This window comes from Python bivittatus, unplaced genomic scaffold (assembly GCF_059951505.1).
Source record: "Python bivittatus isolate LINGU-HERP-01145 unplaced genomic scaffold, Pbiv_v1 ctg000610_np1212, whole genome shotgun sequence".
In the NCBI taxonomy this organism is placed as follows: Eukaryota; Metazoa; Chordata; class Lepidosauria; order Squamata; family Pythonidae; genus Python; species Python bivittatus.
In genome coordinates this window covers 31459231-31481282 of record NW_028277088.1, presented here as the reverse complement: position 1 = coordinate 31481282, position 22052 = coordinate 31459231, and the positions used below count along the sequence as shown (strand labels likewise).

The window sequence follows — 22052 nt, the reverse complement described above, 5'->3', positions numbered from 1 at the left end:
ATAAGCCGCCTTGAAGAAGCAGCTGAAAACAAAAGCTGCATTAAAGAGAAAGCAAGTTACTGATACTAAAAATAAAGTACAGAACTCAAGCCCGTTTTTAAAAAGGCTACAATACTGTGCACGTTCCCCAGTAACTTCTATCTGGAAACTGCAGTTTGCTTCTCGACCAACCCTACAAAGAACTGCTGCGAGCGAATTTGCGGTCTCACAAAGCAGCCAAGGGTGTTCGTTTCCCCGACTCCATCTTCTTCCTTTGGCTATAAATCTGCTCCGTTGATTATTTAAGATAAAAACAAAGGGCTTATTTCTGAGGAATCAGAAGCGGAGATCAAGGCAAGGATCCCCACAACGACTCGTCAGTTCGACATCGGGCGAGCTACGCTCGGGCCCCGCTAGGACAGAGGTGGGGAGGCGTGTCTTCCTTTCCCGCCCGCCATTGGGGGAAGGATAGCTCGAGAGTTCGCATTCGAGAGCCCCTCCCCCAACCGACCGTTGGTGTTAATCGCCAATCCTCTCCAGGGTTCTCCGTCCTCTTCCACTCCGCTCCCCTCAAGCTTGGAAAAACCTGAAAAGAGCCATAGAGAGAGCGCGAGGTTGGGATCAAGACTAAGAAAAAACGCGCGCGAACAAGGTGCGCCCATGCCCGCCTACCGATTTGTCCTATAGAGCGCGCGCTCTCGCTGTCTCTCTTTCTCTCGATAACGAAAGGAGGGTGCATAGGAGATGGGAGGAACTCATTAGGGCTGCAATTGAGGCCCCAGCAGGGGGCAGCATCTGGCATCTTAAAGGTAGGCACTCCCTAGTGCTTGGATGGGGGACCACCAGGAAATAATTGGCGTTAGGTTAGATTGAAAGCATCCCTGAATAAGGCAGTGGCACATCTGTTATTGTTGCTAAGAAAGCTGGATGGATGTCCATAGAGGCCACAGGAATCAAGCTCAGCTTGAGCAAAATTTTGCTTTATAATTGTTGATCATTTCCATTTGTGGGGGACACACTCCATATCCAAGAAGTCGTTCAATATGATAAAGGAAAACTGGAGGAAAATGTTATTTCTTAATAGTAGTAGTAGTAGTAATAATAAAAATAAAAATTACATTTATATATTGCTCAACTCCCAGCAACTGGGTGGTTTACAAATTGTTAAAAACATTTAAAAACAAGGAACAATATAAAAAAAAAAGCAAAAGAACAGAGATTTCCACAACTTCCCTGATTCACTTTGGAATGTATGAACAAAGGGTGTAAATGGTGGTGGAAAGTATTTGCTATTCCTTTCCCCATGGCTGCTATCCCACTTTAGGGCCTGAGGCAACTAGAAATATTCTCCCCTCTGTTTCTGGGAGGAAGAAATAATTATTTAGATTGGGGTAGGCAGTTTTGGAGTCTTCTGCATGTTTGGACTTGAGCTCCCATCCATCGAGTTTGACCTGATGGAAGACAATCAATGTAAAGGATAAATCATTCCAATTTTATTCTTGTTGCAGGTTTTACTTTAAAAATGCCATTACTTGAGAAACATGGTAAGAAAAAAATCTAAAATATATTTAAATATTACCTGTTAGGTAGAATATGTACCAAAGAATAAGTAACATGAGTTGTGATTAACTGGTGAACTTCCTCAATTTAGCTCTGTCACATTGGAATTTAGAGGGATTTATTACAGGACACCTGTGCCGCTGCCAGAAGACAGCCACTATTTCACACAAGTAGGCTCATTAGGTTTGTGACTGTGATTATAAACTATGCCTACAATACTGAGAGTTACTTTGTGCTGGAAATCACTCTATGCATCAGACTTTGCTGTTCGGTAGCTGCTTTTGCTTGTATTATAAACAAGCAATGCTGAAAAGCATAGATCTTTCAAACCAACAAATGTTGCATCAAATGATGGTTGATCCAATAGGACTGGCTGTATAAATCCTCATTTTACTGTACTTTAAGATTTACATGCCATTTTCTCTTTTGAAAACGTGAAGCACTTAGCAACAAATAAACGAAAACTTAATAAACTAAATTACCCTATGTGACATATTTACCCTGTATGAAGCATTGCACATATAATGAAGCTTCCCTTCTCAAATATCAATTTTTTACTTTAAATAGATTTTTTCATGCCAGACATTAATATGCTGCAATAATTTGTCAAGATTTATTTTATAACATTTTGCAACCATTCTCATTATATAATTCTATTATTATGTTTTTTCAAATACATTTTAATTTCTGTTTTAAGAGCTGAATCCATTTATTAAATCTGGGTGGCTTTTATATTGAATATTATGAGAGAGAGAAGTATACAACAGTGATGAATTCACCAGAGCTCAGACTTAACGTCAGCAAACAGTGATGGCACAAGACCAAACCAGTGTGATGGCACAAGCACACTTGTGACAGTGTGATTTAACATCCATAAATGTTTTATCATAGAAAATGGTGAGCAGTTGCTGGTGAAAAGTGAAACCTATCTGCAGATTTTGTAAGTATTCCATTATTTTCCTAAAAGATTGATGAGACTTAAAAGAATCAATTGTCTATAAATTAAGGTTCAGTATAAAAAAAATTGAATTTTTGTATTTTAAGAAAAAACAAAGATCAGAGAAAGAGGCTTGTACATGAAATCTGCACCTTTCTGGACAGCAGCCAATCTGTAAGTAATTCATAAAGCAAATATTGCATTGTGAGGTTCACAAAAATGGAAATGTTTTAGGCAAATGAAGATCACTATGTAGAACAGGGTTATGCAACATTTTCCAGGCCAAAGGCCACCTGCAACCTTTGACTGCCGTATCAGGAACTCCACTACAAAAACCAATGGATTAGACCTGTACAAAGACTACGTTTCATTTCCATTTAAACTTAAATATAGTTAATATAATTACTCTCTAGTCATACCTTTAATTATTTTACCTTTTGCAGCTTAAAAAATTACAATTTTTAAATAATATTAGATCTCTATGGGTTGCATACCACTCTGGAAGCTCAGGCTGCAGACATTGTTGTGAAAAAAAGCTCACTTCTGTGGGCATCTTTCATTTTCTGTGGGAGGAACATTCTTTCAGAGAATTTGAAAACAGCAGTTTAGGCCCATTTACTTCACTCCTCACAGTTTAAGTTCTGTCTATAACTTTTATTCTTTGACTCACTATTTCATTTCTTAATTGAAAGCATACAATGGCAAACCATGTCTTTATTATGGCCAAGACAGCAATATGTAGGCAACAGAAGCTGAATTTGACTTTTTTATTCTGCATATGTTCTTACTGCAACCTCATTTAGTCCTTAGCTGAAAGAAAAATTCTTGGTGATGTTTAGACATCTGTGAGGTAGAAAACATGGTTGATTCAGAGTAAAACTTACCTTCATTTAAAGTATACTAGCAATACACAAATTAAACAATATACCGATAAGGAAGAAACAACTGAAGAGAAAGTTTCACCAGCCTGTAGCAAAATAATAAAAATCAAAAGATCAACTTTTCTTCATATATATTTATGTATCACAGACATACAGTTTTGGCAACAGATTTCAAAGAAGGGACTGAAATCCCAGAAAGAATGCATGTATAAAATAGAACTATAATTAATATGCATATGGACATATCGTGCAACTCCCTTTTGGAGTAATCAAGATTATATAAAGTACTGAAAAACATTAAGAAATAGTCAGCCAGAGAAGCCATGAGATAAGAAAAAGGGTAGTAATTGATTAAAATTAATTTACATCAATACCATTCACACTACCACTATTTATAACCTTGCAAACCATCCTACCTTCTACCACATTTATCCACTGCTTCATACATGGCCTTTTGTTCAACTTCTCAGGAGGATCTCATCAACTCCATCCTGTAATGACTTTCTTGGTCTTCTCTTATTCTTGACAAATGTATCCTTTCTTCATATATTTATTTGCAATTCTGTGTATTATGTCCTTCCCATTTGTTTCACAGACACATAAGTTACCTATTTTTCTTTCTTCATTTCATTTGTTAATTCACATTTGTTATCATTTATTCCTTTTACATTGCAAGTCACTATATTGGGTATGCCATGGTTGTCACCAAAAGGGCCTATAGATACTGAACTCCAACACCCATCTTGACTTTGGTCAATTGAGACTTTTACATAATGCTTTTTTTAGTAAAATAGAGAAGGTGTAGACTAAGTTACCACCTTTAGTCATACCCGTGCCACATGCAGCATTTTCTGTTAAGGGTAGTAGCGGTCAGTTTGGCACATTTTCTCCAGCGTGCCACACAGTCCATTTTTACTCCAAGCATACCTTTGCTATTCCATGAAAGCTGAGGCCTCTAATACAGAGACTTATTAGCAAGCTAGCATATTATTGCCACTATCTCATCAGCAAGGAGGTGTCTAAAGGATGCTGTCATACAGTTTTTGAAATTTCAATAATTAAGCTTAGCTTCACAATATGTTACTTGTATAGCAAAAATAATTAGACTTTTGTGTGTGTTTTTGTTTAGGTACAGGAGATTGATGCTCTGAGAACAGAAAATAGGAAGCTAAAAAATGCGGTATCCATTTGACTATTTAAGTGTATGGCTGGCTTCCAGCCTGATCCTGTGTTTCAGGATTAGACTTAATGGCTATTGTTTCAATGAGAAATTCACCTCATCTGATATTATGCACTTGATTTGATGATCATACGTTCAGCTTGAGATTAATTCTGATGCATATTATTCATATTATCTAATGTTTAATTTAGTTCATCTGCATTCATTCCATTTTCGCCTTGAGAGTTCAAGAATGTTTATATGGGGAATTTTCTAATTTTATGCCCAAAACCCTGTAAGATGGAATGGAGTGGTAAAACAAGCTTAGAAATAAAACAAAATGATTATATAGAATTCTATGGGCTATGGAAAAAATTGCTATGAAGTGGTTCAGAGGTGCTAGTTGCCCAGCCGTGCTGTTGGTTATCCACCTTGCCACAGTTTCACATTCTAATACTACAGCCATTCTTTTATCCTAGCTCTAGAAATATAACTAAAAAGGACGGAAGATACTTAGAAATGTTTTCCAAAGCAAAAAGAGCACTAAACATTACAGACTCTTGTGTACTGTATTTGGAATGCAAAGCAGTCGTGTAATATCCATTCAGCCTAACCATGCAAGGTAGATTTACTTAATTTATCATTAAAAAAGCATGAATATTAGCATCCATGTATATAAATATATTTATCTTGGAAAAGAAAGAAAAGGGAAAGAAAAAGGGAAAGCAATAGAATTTGCATACTGACAAAACTAAGGAACAATCTAAGCAGACCCTAAGTGCAATCTTAAATTTTAGCATAAAAGTCCTTGTAGAAAGAATAGGTTAAGAGAATTACATATTTTCCGAAGACAAAAATCTAAAATGATACTTATGTTACACATGAAAATTTGAATTCCATAAAGTCAGTCACTTGATGAAGATATATATTACCATATGACAAAAGAGTAAGATGTAACTGTCCTAAATCCAAAATTGACTTAGAAGTAAAGTTTCTACACCATAAAGGACACAACCAATAGTGCTATGTGATACTTCAAATGAGTGATTCAGTTAAAAGGAGATAAAAGTAACAAAGTGAAGGTTGTTTTTTTTAATGACTTAGGGGATCGTTTATCCAGCATTGTGGAGTTTTAAATACTGTATTGCTGCAGCTTTTTTTTTTCATATATGGATATGGAAGGTGTTGAGTGCATGATGGATTAATTCTAACATGAGTTGTCAGCCAATGAATTCTGAATGATCTACAAGCCCACCTGTGAGAGCATTTAAAGGAGTGCTGCTCTAGTGTATGAAATTTGTTTGAGTAGGCTTACTTGGTGGGAGAGAGAAAAAAGAGAATGCCAGATTTATTATGTTCCCTTTTTTTACTGGTTTGTTCTTTTTTGATATTTTTCTCCAAATTCATACTCTTTTATTTTTTTTTTCTGTCCTTAATTCTCCATCTGTTTGACTTACTTGTAAGTAACTGTCTCTGCAGTTTTTCACCTTCTTTCACATCTCAAATTTGAATCACTTAATACAGGCATTGAATCTTGAAATGGCATAGGATCTTGGTTGATTCACACTTCCATATTAGTCCATTCCAGCCAGATGGATTATTATAGAAAAGACATTAAGCTGAGGATGTCTATTTGGAAATAAACAATATGGCTGTACAGAGATCCAGGTTAAAAGGGGGAAATGTGATTTGGAACGCATGTGGCCTCACATGAAGCTCCTGTTAACCATTCCTTAAAAACTCTGTGTCTTTATTTGAGTTCATGTGACATAATAGTGTGTTCCCAAGAAAGGATACATTTGATTTAAGGAGGTGTTGACAAGTGCTATATGGATGAGCATATGCCTCACGAATCACTTTTTCCACATTCAAATCCTCTAATAAAACATTTAGCTTCTCTGTTGCAGACTTTGAGATTTAATCATAGATGCTCATAGTAATAGTAACTTTGTCAGTGTGTTCAAAATATAGTTTGTCATAAAGCCTAATAGCATTGTTATTCTTCTTAAAATTAGAACTCAAGGCTGCGTTATAAGACAAAAGGTATGTATTAATAAACAAAAAAAATCTATGAGGAGATTATGCACTTTGGAGAAGCAGTATATTTCATTTTGTGATGTTATATCCTTTGCTGCTTTTCTTCTCAGAAGCTGTATGTAGGTGACTTTGCAGGTTCATTTAAGTCAACACATGAAGGACTACTGAAGCTACAAAACATCAGAGGAAAATATATACATATACATATATATTGGTTGTGGACTTTCTATTAAAAAATCAATGAATATATAGATGCTGAATGCAGGTCCAGAAGGGCTAAGTCCATTTGTCCCTGTTATTAATTTAAAATTCATATTCGGGCTAGGTCAAAGATCATGTGATACCCTCAAATCATTTTCTATCCAGCTACAGACTTGGAGCTTTTTTCTACTTGCACCTAACTGGCACAAGCATACCTTAGCTGGCAATATCATTTTTTCTGCCATGTCCCCATGACATTATACTGTACTCATCTTGTCCCCCAGCCCATGAATGAAATTAATTCCTTTGCCTATGCATTCTGATACTGTCCAAATATAACCTTAAGATGTGTAAAAAACTGTTTGGATTTGCCATGCATTACCTTGGAGATCTTCTCTGTGTTTCTTTCTAAAGCTAAGTAAATATGTTCAAATAATTTCCATTAATGTGTGTCTCTTTCATTTGAAAAAGATCTGTTAAGGAGAGACATGATTGAGATGTATAAAATCATAGATGCCCTGGAGAATGTGGAAATCCCCCCCCCCCGGCTCAAAATACTATTCCAAGAGTCATCCAATAAAGCTGATTAGAAGATGTGAAACAGATAAAAGGAAGCACTTTACACAGAGCATAGTTAACCTGTGTAATCCATAACCCACAAGATGTAGTTAATTTGGATGGCTTTAAAAGGGGATTGGATAGTCTTGGAGAGCGGGTCTGTTAAGGGATTATTGATACTGACTTAGTGTTATCTGATTGAAGACAGTATGCCTCCAAATACCAGTTGGAGTAAAACAGCAGTGGGAGAGTGATATGTCTTCATCTCTGACTTGCCAGGCTTCTGGTTGGACATTTAATCCAATGCTAAACTAAGATGGGCCTTGGCCCGATCCAACAGTTATTCTTACACTGATTTGGTTTGACTAAGAGAAGACTAGAACAGACAACATTAGTAATCATTATTTTAAAATGAGAAAATCTGCTATGAGAAAATAAAATTTTACTCATATCTTTGGGGGAAAAAGTTCCTTTTTCAGGAAACAAAACTTTTCTTTTTTCTCAGACTGGGCCCTGAAGAAAGAAGAATATGAAAAGTAAGTTAGGATATGTTAATGACACTTTTTAACATGCTTGTTGGAAAGTTTCCAAAATACCTTTTTTAATTTTTATTTTAATGGTGCCAGGGCTGGATGAATGCTAGTGACTGGTGGAGAAATATGTTGGAGGTGGCATATAGATGTTGTAAGGGGCTGAGAAAGGTTTGAGGCTCTTCAGATCCCCCCTAAGCTGTAAACTGGTGCTGTGGAGGTCTGCAGTGGCAACAGGAGATAGTGACAGGCAAAGCTTCCATGGTGGCCTCCTGGGTGAGTGAGAGGGAAGGTGCACTTGGTGGCCTGTGGTAGATTGAGAGCCAGTGGGGACAGCGCATCCAATCAACGGTTCAGCAGTGCTTGGTGTTGGCCTATAAGCTCCACCAATCAGCTGTTGAAGATCTAGCAGCATGGTGGCAGCAACAGAATTGGCAGTGATTCCTGACCAGGTGGCAGCAGCAGTGTGTTCAGCAGAGGCTGATCTTCCAGTGACAGTAACCAAGGGATGCCTAATCTTGATGATCCAGACTGTATGGACACCCAAGTGACAGTTGGAGTGGGCTAGTGGGTATGCTGAAAGGCCTGACTTAGTTCTGTGGCTGCTACAAAACTTGTCTTGCTGGGCAACAGCCATCTTGTCTTCTGCATGTGGCAGCCAGATTCAGAGGGAAAAAAGGGCATACCATGTGTTAGCATAGTGATAGCAAACCTGTGACATGTGTGTCAAAGGTGACACACCATGACATTTTGGATGACATGCCAGCATTCACCAACACCCGACAACAACTATTCTCCCTGTTTGAATTACCAAAGAAACTGAGTTTGTTTTAGGTCATATTTATGCAAAACTATTGAAAATTCAAAAGGATTTACAAACTTTTAACCCCCACTGTATGTCTTAGCTTTGGTTAATTTGGGTTAATACTTCCATTTTAGGTAATACTGTAGTGCAAATGCTATGTGGTCTGCCCATCAAGAATTAAAAAATAATCCTAATATCACATATCCTTGTCTTGCCACTGCCACTTTCATTCCTCATCTATATCTGTGATTAAGTGATTTGGACAATGCAATTCCTTTTCTAATACTTTTGTAATACCTGTAATTCATGACATGATACTTCTACAGTTGCACTTTTTCTCCATTGTTTTTTGTTTTGCTGATGAATTAATAATTTAATCAATAATCAGTACTCAACCAAAGTATATACAACTCTTTATAATGTTTTTATTAAATGTATATTTTAGAGTTAGGACTCTAAAATAGTCCATTCAATTTCATTGCTAACCTGAAAGCTTTTCTTTTTTTCTTATTGGGAATGGAACAAAAAGTATCTACTGCAAGTGTTCTAATGAAAAATAGTAGACAATGTTAGCCTGCAGAGACAAGGATTGGAAGCTGTTTAATGTTACTACACTGTTTAGATTACTGACATGGTAACAGCTTTTCAATTTAAATATATGTATGTGAACTTATATTCTGCTTTGTTTTCAAAGTGAAATTGAGAGACTTTCGGGTGAAATATCAAATTATTTGAATGTTACCAATTTCTGGGTAAGCTGATTTTGTTTTAGAAATGATACTTGATGTCACTTACTTTGTGCATAAAGAAGAATAGATTGGGGTCCTATTTTACACTAAGTCATAATGTGGTTTGAATTTGTTTGAAAAGTGTGAATTAATAGTACTTAATCAGGATTAATTTTGGTTGTTCTAGAAATTGAAGGAGGCTCCATCCATTTACATGCCATGTTCAACTATTGTTTACTTTACTGTGGTTTATTCTATGAATGGCAACTGGCAGACCTTACTCAACATACTAAACCATAAGTCATTATTTACAAACCACAAAGGCTAGGATTGCCAGATCTGGACTGCAGAAATCTGGACATGCACTGGATGGCAACAAAAAGATACAAAAAACTTTGCTTTCTTCTAGAAGTCCTCCAAATTTTTGATAGCCCTAACAAAAGGGTATAAAAAAAAATGATGGCTTAGTGTGTTATACAAATCCAAACATCAACACTCTATTATTAACAAGTATTGGCTTCTTCAGATTTTTACAGCCCAGATATGTCACCAGAAGAAGACTAACTCAAAGACACACCTTTACATTTAAACAATAGCATAGCTTTTGAACTCTTAAAGACTTTTGGTTTGGTCTGATTAAATGAAAGTTAGATTGTGTCTCTCCTTTCAGTATGAAGAGTCTGAGCTTCTCAGTGGCCAAGGTATGTTACTAATATCTAAATGGCTGCAAAGGATTTCCACTGTTTTAAAGCCACTTCTTTCTTGTCAGTTTGTATGTCATAGTGATCTTACTGTGAATAGTGACAGTATTTTATATTATTCTATAAAAATGTTAAGTAATTTAACCATGTTAAATAATCTTGCAAATATAATTGGAAATATTAATTCCATAGTTTGAATAACATCTCTAAAATTCTGTTTTCTAATGTTAGAATACTCTGTCTTAAACCTGATAGCTGAGTATATGTAACATTTTTTGTTAAAGTGATTAGTTCAAACAAAGAGTATATATATATATATATAAAAATCCAAATATAAATGAGTGTGATGTCAGTTTTAATTTTACAGCAAAAAGAATATTAACTGAACCAAAGAAACATATCAGGTAAGGGGTAGATCTTGTTCCATTCAACAGCTAATGCAGAGAATAACTCTTAAGTAATTAACTGGATAAAATTATAAATTTATAAATATTTCCACTCAAATGCGTATTTATAGTATCTGTAGCAGGGCTGGGCAAACATTTGATGGCTGGCACCCAGTGTTTTTGAGGTACAATAGCCAGAGTTGCAACAATAACAAAAAGTGGGTGGGACCACTTTTGCATGGATCAGTCAGTTATTTCCAGTTTTGGGCCCAGAAGTCCAAGTTTTCACTTTTTAAAAACTGTTTTATACCTATTTAAGATTTATGCTACAATTTTTGTTTATTTACCATTTCAAATTTGAGGATGCACTTGAAGGTTCCAGGGGGCAAAACAATATATTCAGGGACAATGGCATCCATCTCAAAATGCGTTAATTCGAAAATGATACATATGTGATGACATAATCTTACTCGCCAAGATTAAGTACTTCCGCCAGGATGCCTGGCATTTGTATGATTACTCCATCATGTATATGTCTGCATTTGCCATCCCCACTGCTATACCTGCAGACGTCTACATTCAGGGACTGTATGTAGTCCTGGAGCCACAGGTTGCCCATTCCTGACCCAGTATAAAACTACAATGAATCTGCATTTATTTGGAGCCATTGACTTCATACATAGTATATGCAAAACGCTGGGGCCTGTTTGCATGTCACACTTAACCATAACATATTTGAAATGTGAGGTGCATCATGCTAGCATTTTGCCCATGCTTACTGGCTCTTCCCATTAATAGCTGGAGTACCTTCCATCCATTCTTATGAATGGTTGTCTTAATAAGATGTGTGTTTTTTTTCTGTAGGTGGTTTTACAGTACAGTAGATTAGTTTATAGCTAACACACTAGATCAGAAATACTGTTGCCTTTGGTTTGGTTTAGAAGTGGTTTGGTTTATTTAGAAGTGTGAACACAAGTCTAAGAAAATTGTGTTAAAAATCTTTTTTTGGGCTATGTATCCAGTAAAATGTATGTATATCAGTCAATAGCTGTGACTTTAAAATGATAAGCTTCCATTTCAAAATCCACAGCACTCAAACAGATGGACTGGAGAAAAGGTAAGGGAAACGTAATGTAATCTATTTTGTTTTGACATTGCTTTTATGTGAAAGACTTCAGTGTCTCTTTGAAAGAATTTCCTAAAGAAATTAGATTTTGTGTGTGTGTGTGACACAGAAAGAGAAATTATATTTCAACAAAAACACTTCCATATCCAATTGAAGTATTAAATAAAAAAGAATGCTTGAAGAATTGTAAATTACCTGTTTCTGTCTAAACATTATTCAAGTGGATGGCAAATAACGAGTTTCACATTGTAGAACCCCCCCACACACACACACACATGTAATTCTGCGCTGTATAATCACTACATTGATATTTTGAGTTTGCTAGCATTCCTTTTCTACTTCTAGCAACTTATATAATCATTTGTTTTAGTTTATACATTTAGACTATTTCATTTAGTTATTTTGAATTATGTCAACCTTAACAATGAGTTATCCTTTATTAACTTAAACACACACAGCTACATACAGAAGTTTCCTATAGAAGCATTTGTTCCTGATGCCAGGTCTCTACTGGCAGTTGCCTCCTGTTATTTTATACAGTACTTTTCTCTGTGTAAAATATGGAGTTGGGGGAAGGAAGAGTTTAGAACTATTGCTTTAATTATTTGCTATGCATAATATGCACACAGAATTAAAGTTAAACTCCGCTATCATATTTAAAGCCAATGTGGACTGCACAATAATTGCGTGACAGGGTGTTTTTCCCCCCTCCTTTCTTAAATAAGGCTGGGATGCATAGTAGGGCTAGCATATCTGCGCTGCAAAGATCTGAACAACTACAAGACAGCAGCCCAAGAGTTAATGGTTTGTGTATCTCTTTGTTGCCATCTAGTGGTCATCCAGATTATTGCAATCCAGATATGGTAGCCCTAGAGCATAGGTGGCAGGGAAGCTTCATATTCATGAGCAAAATGGCTAATAGATGTAGTGAGAAATAATTGAGTTTTCATTCCACTCCACACAGAACAGTTGAAACTCAGACTGAGGAAGATGATTCAAGGTAGGATAATTAAGAAATATGAATTTTTATTTAAAAGAATACATGACAGATTGGAACCTTATAAATATAACTTGATTTTCTGGATTCTAAAAATTAATAAATTTGGAAGGGCACGAAAGGGATCAAACTCAATTGAGGTGTGATGGAATGGAATTATGAGGGCCAGGCTCAGGGAGATAAGCATTTTCTTAGCTCGCCGCAAGAGCGTGAGAACTACAAGAGGATGAGACTGGCACCTCCCTGAGGAATTCACCCTGTTGTGGCTGGCTGACTTAGGAGCTGGGGTTTCAGTCTGGGAAGATTGATGTCAGGCCTAGCCCAAGGAACTCCAAGAGACAATGCAAAGTCAGTTCAGCTATGTTTATTAGCTACAACCTCTAGCAAGAATCTTCCCAGACTGAAACCCCAGCTCCTAAGTCAGCCAGCCACAACAGGGTGAATTCCTCAGGGAGGTGCCAGTCTCATCCTCTTGTAGTTCCCACGCTCTTGCGGCAAGCTAAGAAAATGCTTATCTCCCTGAGCCTGGCCCTCATAATTCCATTCCATCACATGAGGCCATTTACTGTTTTCACTTTGGATTTCTTTTGGGGGGGGGGGATTGAAAAGGATTCCCTTTAGTTCATTTGTTATCCATTTATCTGGGTCACCCAATATACTATGTTAGGCCCACTATGACATTCAAACCTATTATAACTTAAATTTTGCTTAATTTTAATTAATGACTTGTTTTAAGTTCAGCATTTTGGAAAACTCCTCCTTCCTATATCTAAATATATAGCTAGGAGACAGAAGGAGCTGTAAAAGGGAGTGCTCCAGCCACAGTATGTAATGCTTAATTTTTTTTATTTCTCACAGACATTCATGTAGGTCTATGTGAAATGGGGCTTTAAGGATCTTGAGAGGATCAGACTCCTCCCTCTCCTGTACAGTAATTCTCACTTCAGCTAGACCAGTATGAGGGGTTTTCCCCCCAATTTGGGAAAAGGAAATCCAGAAAATATTACCCAAATAGTCACAAAGGTAGGGACAATAGTGGTTGACAGGAATGGCAACCTACAGCTGCCTATATCTTGTCATGTCATCCTGCACAGCACCCATGGGTAAATCTCTTATCCATGGTTTATGTTAAACTAGGTTCAATGCATTGAGCAAACATATCCATTGACTCAGGTTAGCAAAAGACATTCCATTTAAAAAATGAACACCATGGATAGACAACATTACTAAAAATGTGTGGGGTAGAAGTTGGAAAGAAGTAATCCAAAATCAGCTAAATGTTGAGACTTTGCCCTGACTTGATTAGAGAACATTCAAAAACAATCATATTGAGTTCCGTGAGAATTGTCCTCAGAAAAGCCTTTAGATAAAATGATAGATTATATCTTAGACTATGAAATTGATTGAATTATTATTATTCTCCCCCAACCAATTTAGTTATATTGTTGAAGAGTACTGTCACAGGTAAGCAAAAAATATGTTTTATATGAAAACATATGAATGGACATTCCACAAAATGTTCCATTTGGATCCTGATTCCATGCACCAGCTAGTTTAGAAACGTGGGATGTTTTTTCTGGCTTCATTTACTTCAATTTTAAAAACAATAACGTGTCAGCTGCTCTAAATTTGGAGTGTTCAATGTTTGTTTGTGGTGAAAATTATTCTTAGAGTAGTACAAATGTTTGTGCTTAATGTGTATTTTAAAAGCTTGCCTTTGTTTTCTTTACAGGGTGAATTTGAGTAGCAGAAATCCAGTATAATTTTAACCTTAGTACTGGAGCGTATTTATGTTTGACATTTTAAATTTTATTGAATGTATTAAAATATTTATATCTATATGACAAATAAAGATATTTTAATCCTGCCATAATTTGAGTCAGTATCTCAAATTGATTAGAAACTGTATTACAGTGCTCGCTGATGTTTAGAAATATGACAGGCATTGGACTTCCAGGGAAGCAATGGTGGATTGAGGACAGCACGTGAGCGGAGCTGGCGGTTGTGGCAGAAGGAGGAGCTGATGAAAGGATCAGCTCCTCGGAACCCCTCTCTGGATCAAGGAGAGGATTAGGATCACCCACAAGTTTACTCCATACAGAGACTTGCCCAAGAAGAGATCACAAAATAGTGATCTCTGCTGGGTGTGAGAGCTCTGGGAGCAAGGGGAAAACCATCTTGCCTAAGCAGCAGTTCGGTGCCTTTAAACAGACACTGGGTTCACCCACTTCCTCTTTAACTACTTTAGGAAATTATTTATTATTGACCTTTGGGATATTAAGAACGTTCTAAAGGACACGTTTCATCACACTGGAAGAGCTTCCTTCTATTCTGGGTGGAAGGAGTTTTATGTAAGTTTAAGGATTAAGTAGAAAAAAATTAATTTTGGGAAAACAGCAAAAGAACATCTAGAATGTTGATTTTGGAAAGTTAAGGGGCCAAATGGACTTGAAAGAATATTTCCTGTGGGTTGATTAAAATTTTATAAAAATATATATGAAGATTTTGAAATTAACTAAAAAATCCTCCCATGGGAAAGTTTTGCTAACTGAAGAATAAATATATGATAAGAGGGGACTTTAAAGGTTGACTAGAGGGAACCAGAGAAAACTAAACATTATAATTAAAGGAGAACAGACCTATTAATACAATGGAACAATATTATTTTACTATAGAAGAAATTAAAGCTGTCTTGGAGCAGTGTACTCAGAAATTACTTTTAAGATTGTCTGCCACTGTAGAAATGGATATAACTGAGGTTACAGAAGAGGAACTTCTGTATATCAGGATAAAATAGAGACTTAGACTGATTTGAATGTAGATTTGAAAACTGATTTAAAAAAAATGCCAGACTACAAGAGTGATATGGAAGAAGATTATGTAGATTTGAAAACAGATTTTAAAATGACAAACTATAAGAGTGACATGGAAAAAGATGCCACAGTGGATTTACAAATGAAACTGGCTGATGTTTTAACAACTAAAGGGGACATACAAATAATAAATCAGAAGAGCGACTTGCATAGCTTTTTCATTTTGGATTTACAAAAGGGACCTGCTAAACTATTGAAGCTGTTCCTGAGAGGAAGACAAAGAAAAAAGATAAGAAATCAACTTGTAGGACTCTATGTGTTGGGATTAAAGACCAAGCTTTTTAAAAGTAAACGGAAGCACTACAAAGTAAACTTATTCAATCAGGGTTAAAATACATAGTGGTTTCTGGTAGCTGTTAATGGAATGTCTTTATGACCAGGACTGAATGACAATGCTTTAAAGATTTGTTTACAACTGGGGAGATACTTCTTTTGCTTTATCTCTTAGAGAAACTGATAAGTTGGAGCATAAAATGGATTATTTCTGGTAGCTCTTAATGGACTTTTGTTGAATAGAACTGAATGATGAGTTTTTATAATTTGTTTATTGATTAGAGATGAGTTATAGGAACAAGAGGTTTTTTATTATTGAAATGCTAGAAAAGGTGTTAAGTTACAGGAGTTGTTTATACTTGTCTGGAAGGAGGGGGAGTTACTTTTATATTCTTATTTTTTTTCTTTTCTCCCTCTCTTTGCACTTTTCTTTTTCTTTTCCTCACTTTTTATATTTCTCTTAGGTTGTATTACTTTTTTATCTTTGTATTTATAAACTTTAATAACATTATTACAAAAAAAAAGAGTCCATGTCGCCTTACCTAGGATTTCATTTCATTCAGTGAAGTGTGGAAATGTAATGTTCATCAATTTAGTAAAACCACATGAATTTAGCCACAAGGACATTCTATTCAAGCCCCTATCTCTTCATTTTGCAATACTGAGGCATAAGGTGCCTCACTTTGCCCTTGACCATCTTAGGATACAAACTATGTGATATTATTACCTTTGTATCCCACCACAAACAAATCTCATATAAAGAAAAAAAGTTTAAAACATTCTCAGTAGGCATAACAAGTAACAATAAAATGACAAAAAAGATAAAATAACTAAAAAATAAAAGCAGAGATCTACTAGAATGGCTTCTGGAACTACAGTGGTGCCTCGGGTCATGAACGCTTCTGTTCACAACCAATTCGGGTCACGAACAGCTCCGGTTGCAAAATTTTGCCTCCGCAAACGCCAGATCGGGTCACAAAAAGGATCCGTGGCCATTTTCCCTCCCCTGACACGGTCTGTGGCCATTTTCCCGCCTGTGACACGTGGTCCGCGGCCATTTTTCCGCCCCTGACGTGGTCCGCGGCCATTTTCTGCCGCTGACACGTGGTCCGCAGCCATTTTTCCGCCCCTGACACGTGATCCACGGCCATTTTTCCGCCCCTGACGTGGTCCACGGCCATTTTCCCGCCCCTGACACGTGGTCCCCAGCCATTTTCCACCCCTGACAAGTGGTCATAGGGAGGGGGACTCTCCCTCCAAGCAATAGCCGCCTCCCTGTCCTCCACGCCAGAACGGATTAACGGTAATTACATTGAACCTTATGGGAAAATTTGCTTCGGGTCGCGACCAATTCGGGTCATGACCAATTCGGGTCGTGACCAGAGTCGTGGAACGAATTAAGTTCATGAACCGAGGTTCCACTGTATTTGTTCTTAGTATGCTTCCAAGTGTTTTTGGAGAAAGGGCAAGCCTGGCCTCCAGAGGGAACTGCTCCAGAGAACTAGCTGCTGCTGAAAAGCAATGGCTCCTGTCCTCAGCTCCCTTTATCTTCCAAAAGTAGGGCACTAGGAGCAGTTTCTCCCTAGGTAAAGTTTTCAGTTCCGGCTGGAACAATCAGTTCTGTTGGTACCATGTGCCATGCCATAAAGAGCTTTCTAGGTCAAAACCAGTGCTTTAAATTGCACCTGGAAAGTAACTGATAGTCAGTGCACGTTCTATATCATAGGTGTAATATGCTCCCAATGAAGAGGGCTGGGTAGCACATGAGACATTGTGTTCTGGACTAATTGTAGTTTCTGAATTATTTTTATAAGCAGCTCCATGTAAAATGCATTGCAGTAGTCTAACAGGTGGTAACAAGGGCATGAATCATTGTAGTAAGGTCCTTTTGTTCCAGGTAAGGCTATAAATGGTGCACCAGCCAAAGTTGAACAAAGTCCCCCCAGCCATGGCCTCTACCTGCTGTATTAGTAGAAGCTGGAGTCTAGAAGGACCCCCAAGTTTAGAACCTGTTCCTTCAGGAGTAGTTTCTACCCATCCAGAAATAACATTGGTATTGTCCTCAATGGACAAGCAATACTTCCATCTTGTCTGGTTTTAGCTTCAGTCTGTTCTGTCCCATCCATACCCTGACAGCCTATCAGGAAATAACATCAAAAACATCTCCCCTACAGCCTGGAATGGTGAAATAAAGTTGAGTATCATCCGAATACTGATAATATTGTATTCTGACCTATCAGAATTTCACCTAGTAGCTCCATATAGATGTTAAACAGCAAGAACCTCACAAAGCAGGGGCTGTTGTGCTGACCTCTCCTCTTTCACTACTACTGACTGAATCAATCCAGAGGTTGAGGAAGGAGCAGAACTACTGTAAAACAGCCTTAGTCCCATAAGGAGATCCAGCAGGGTACCATGATCACTGGTAGCAAAAACTGCTGAGAGATGACTTTGGTCATCCAGGTCCCAATAGAGATTATCCAGGAGAGCGACCAATGCCAGAAAGGCATTGACAATCTTTCAAATGCAGGTGGTCACACTACCCCTGGTCCTACAGATAAACCAGGACGGGAATAGAGTCAAGCTTGCAAGTGGCAGAGGATAACCTAGAGAAAATCTTCTCCATTTTCTCAGAATTCACAGGCCAGAAGGAATCTCAAGTAATATGACAAAACAGTGCCCCAGTCACCACCAAAGATTGCCCATGAAGAATTAAGATTGTAGTGTATCTATCAACCAAATGCTGAGCAAATTGGTTAGAATGGCCAGGCAGAAGATCTTGTTAAATAGATAATTAGTCATGCTAAACAAGGCCATTGGATGACAGCTCACAGTTGCAATAAAGGGGAAGTAAAGATGGGTTTCGAAGAGGCAGAGGAACTAGAGATCAAATTGCCAAATTTGCTGGATCATGGAGAAAGCACGAGAGTTCCAGAAAAACATCTACTTCTGCTTCATTGACTATGCAAAAGCCTTTGATTGTGTGGATCACAACAAACTGTGGCAAATTCTTAAAGAGATGGGGGTACCAGACCACCTTACCTGTCTCCTGAGAAATCTGTATGCGGGCCAAGAAGCAACAATTAGAACTGGTCATGGAACAACCGATTGGTTCAAAATAGGGAAAGGAGTACGACAAGGCTGTATTTATTTATTTTATTTATTTATTTTTCAAATTTGTATGCTGCCCATCTCCCCCAATGGGGAGGGGGATACTGTCACCCTGCTTATTTAACTTATATGCAGAGTACATCATGAGACATGCCAGGCTGGAAGAATCACAAGCTGGAATTAAGATCGCAGCGAGAAACATCAACACCTCAGATATGCAGACGATACTACCCTAATGGCAGAAAGTGAAGAAGAACTAAAGAGCTTCTTGATGAGGGTGAAAGAGGAGAGTGCAAAAGCTTGCTTGAAACTCAAAAAATTAAGATCATGGCATCTGGACCCATTAATTCCTGGCAAATAAAGGGGTAGAAATGGAAGCAGTAACAGACTTCATTTATTTGGGCTCCAAGATCACCGCAGACGGAGACTGCAGCCATGAAATTAAAAGACGCTTGCTCCTTGGGAAGAAAGCTACAGCAAACCTAGACAGCATCTTAAAAAGCAGAGACATCACCTTGCCGACAAAGATCCACATAATCAAAGCTATGGTGTTTCTAGTAGTAATGTATGGCTGTGAGAGCTGGACCATAAAGAAGGCTGAGTGCTGAAGAATTTATGCCTTTGAACTGTGCTGGAGAAGACTCTTAAGGGTCCCCTGGACTGCTAGGAGGTCAAACCAGTCAATCTTAAAGGAAATCAACCCTGACTGCTCATTGGAAGGACTGATAATGAAGCTCAAGCTCGGATACTTGGTCACCTAATGCAAAGAGAGGACTCTTTGGAAAAGACCCTGATGCTGGGAAAGATTGAAGGCAAAAGGAGAAGGGGATGGCAGAGGATGAGATGGTTAGATAGCATCACTGCAGCAACGAGCATGAAACTGAGCAAACTCAGGGAGGCAGTGAAGGACAGGAAGGCCGGGCGCAATAAGGTTCATGGGGTCACAAAGAGTTGGACATGACTTAACAAATGAACAACAACAAAAGATGCTTTACCTCTCTTATTATCAAGGTGTAGCCCTGAATGTGGGAACATACCCATGGTCAATCGAAATCACTTTTCACCTTTCTCCACCTAGGAGTCATTTATGAAATTTTGTTTTCCTGAGGTCCTCAGTAAACGAAGGCACCAACATGGATTGGCCAACAGAAAGACACCACTTGGGAGCAATTTTACCTGGTGCTTGGCTCACCTCTTATTGCCTGTGGTTGCAAAAGAGTTGCCTGTTAGAATGCTGGGAATTCCCCAATGCCCTCTGAAAACTGGGCTATTAGGCACCTGGGACAGACCATGTGAATGGGCCAATGGATCCCTCAAAGAAGTTCTAGATTGGAGTCAGTGTTATCCAAAATAGGGTTGATCTGATCACAGCAAAAAGGTTACGGAAATCCTCTCCATATCCAGATCAAATAACATCTCTTCCAAGTAGGTTTATGTAACTATTTATAATCAGCTCCGTTTTTAAATTTTTTTTAACGCATATGTATAGAAAATGGTTTAGTACATATGCAAATTAAAGGTTAATATATAGTACACACCCATACAGCATCGTATTTTTCTGAAAACTTTTAGGTGTTTTTCATTTAGATGGATCCATATGGAGATAAGATAGGAAGCCAACTTTCTTCTAAAAGAAACTTCAGCATGAGGGCTATGTGTGCATTGCATGTTTATGTATGATTAAAATAAATCATAGCTTATTAAATGAGTTCAGTTTCCTGGGTTCACACAACATTCTATCTTCAACTGATTGGTTAGTTTCTGGTTCACTATATTGTACAAGCCAAACTAGATGGTCCAATGTGAAATTATCATACTTCATGCAGCTATTTTTTACAGGATGTGTACAATTTATCAAAATGCAAAACTTATTTTTAGAATAGTAGCACAGTTGGTTACAAATTGCATTAAACCTGTTCTATCTTTTCCAAGAGATATGGTTTTGCTATGTGGAATAACATCAACTAGATGAAGAATATGCCCACTATTTCCATTTTATTCATTTTAATATTGAAGTTAATATTTGGATTAATATAAAGTGCCTTTTTAACAATGCAAGCAGCAGCACAAGAGCTTTCTAGCAGAGGTATTGAGCGTTCTTAAAATAGGGCTGCCTTTAGGCTTAAAAAAAAAAAACTCCAGAAAACCATTAGATGAGAGCAAAGAGATAAAACTTTTTGCTGCTATCTAGTGGTTTTTCTACCATATCAATTATGGTATGATTATTTTCTGTATTTTCAAGAGAGCTGAAGGTGATGCCATTCAAGCTGCAATCTATCCCCAGGGGAATATGATTTTTACTTTATTATGGAACATGGTATTTTGAGTTTTAAACCATCCAGCTAAGTAAAACAGCACTTTGGCCTTTAAGTGGACCTCTATGTAGTCTTTGGTCTAACACAATATTTAAAATTTATATCATGGCTTGCTAACACAAAGAATGCAATCTGTATTTCTGCTTGTTATTTAGCCAAAAATGATTAATTGCACTCAAGACAAGAGGCAAATCTGTTCCAGGTGGGCTTCCAAGCTTCGGAATTTGGGGTGCTGATTTTGTGTATGAGAGAAAAAAAATGGGGAGATCAGCCAGTTTCTTGGCTTATTGATGCTATACATATATAATCTAACCCCTGTCATATCTACTGGTGACTAATTCATTAGGGCTGCAAAATATTCTTCATCACCATCTAGTTGCCTAGATTTTTGCAGCCCAATTCTGGTAGTCTTACGTTATTTCGGACTAAATCTAAACTGCTTTTTATATCCACATTTGGACTAATTTTTAGATTTTTAGTTTTTTTCTATTTTCATAGCATCTCATTTGATCAATTATCCTGGGGAAGTTAAAAGCTTGCACACCCTTACGGCATTTTAGTTGATAATGTTTGCTCAACTATGGATTATAAACCAAAGATGTGGGGAGGGGCCGCGGGGGAGATGTATTACCTTCTCCCGCGCGGCGCCTCCCCGCATCTTTGGTTTTTATGTGTATTTACAGTTAATCAAGTCGCACTGGAAACATGGAAATACAGACCTAGTATATTTCAAGTTGCCTAAATAGAAATGTAGTTTAAGTACTCTCTTAAGCAGACATGCATATATAAATGTATAAATTATTATTAGGCAAGAAAATAAATAAAACACCTTCCAATTAGGCAGCTTTCAAATGAACGCAGGCGTCGTTATATCCCATTCATTTCTACATCGCTG

At 37.4% G+C, this 22052-nt stretch overlaps 1 protein-coding gene across 1 annotated transcript; it reads left to right on the top strand.

The window, feature by feature from the left end:
* Positions 1-447: 447 nt before the first annotated feature.
* Positions 448-14449, top strand: LOC148214590 (uncharacterized). Its single transcript, XM_088150687.1, has 14 exons — positions 448-631; positions 1488-1523; positions 2431-2479; positions 2584-2650; positions 4487-4537; positions 6532-6559; positions 7818-7848; positions 9342-9399; positions 10046-10076; positions 10444-10480; positions 11553-11579; positions 12553-12588; positions 14023-14049; positions 14318-14449. Exons 2-14 carry the CDS (start codon positions 1502-1504, stop codon positions 14346-14348), a joined length of 495 nt encoding a protein of 164 aa, XP_088006813.1. The 5' UTR covers positions 448-631; positions 1488-1501; the 3' UTR covers positions 14349-14449.
* The last annotated feature ends 7603 nt before the right edge of the window (positions 14450-22052 follow it).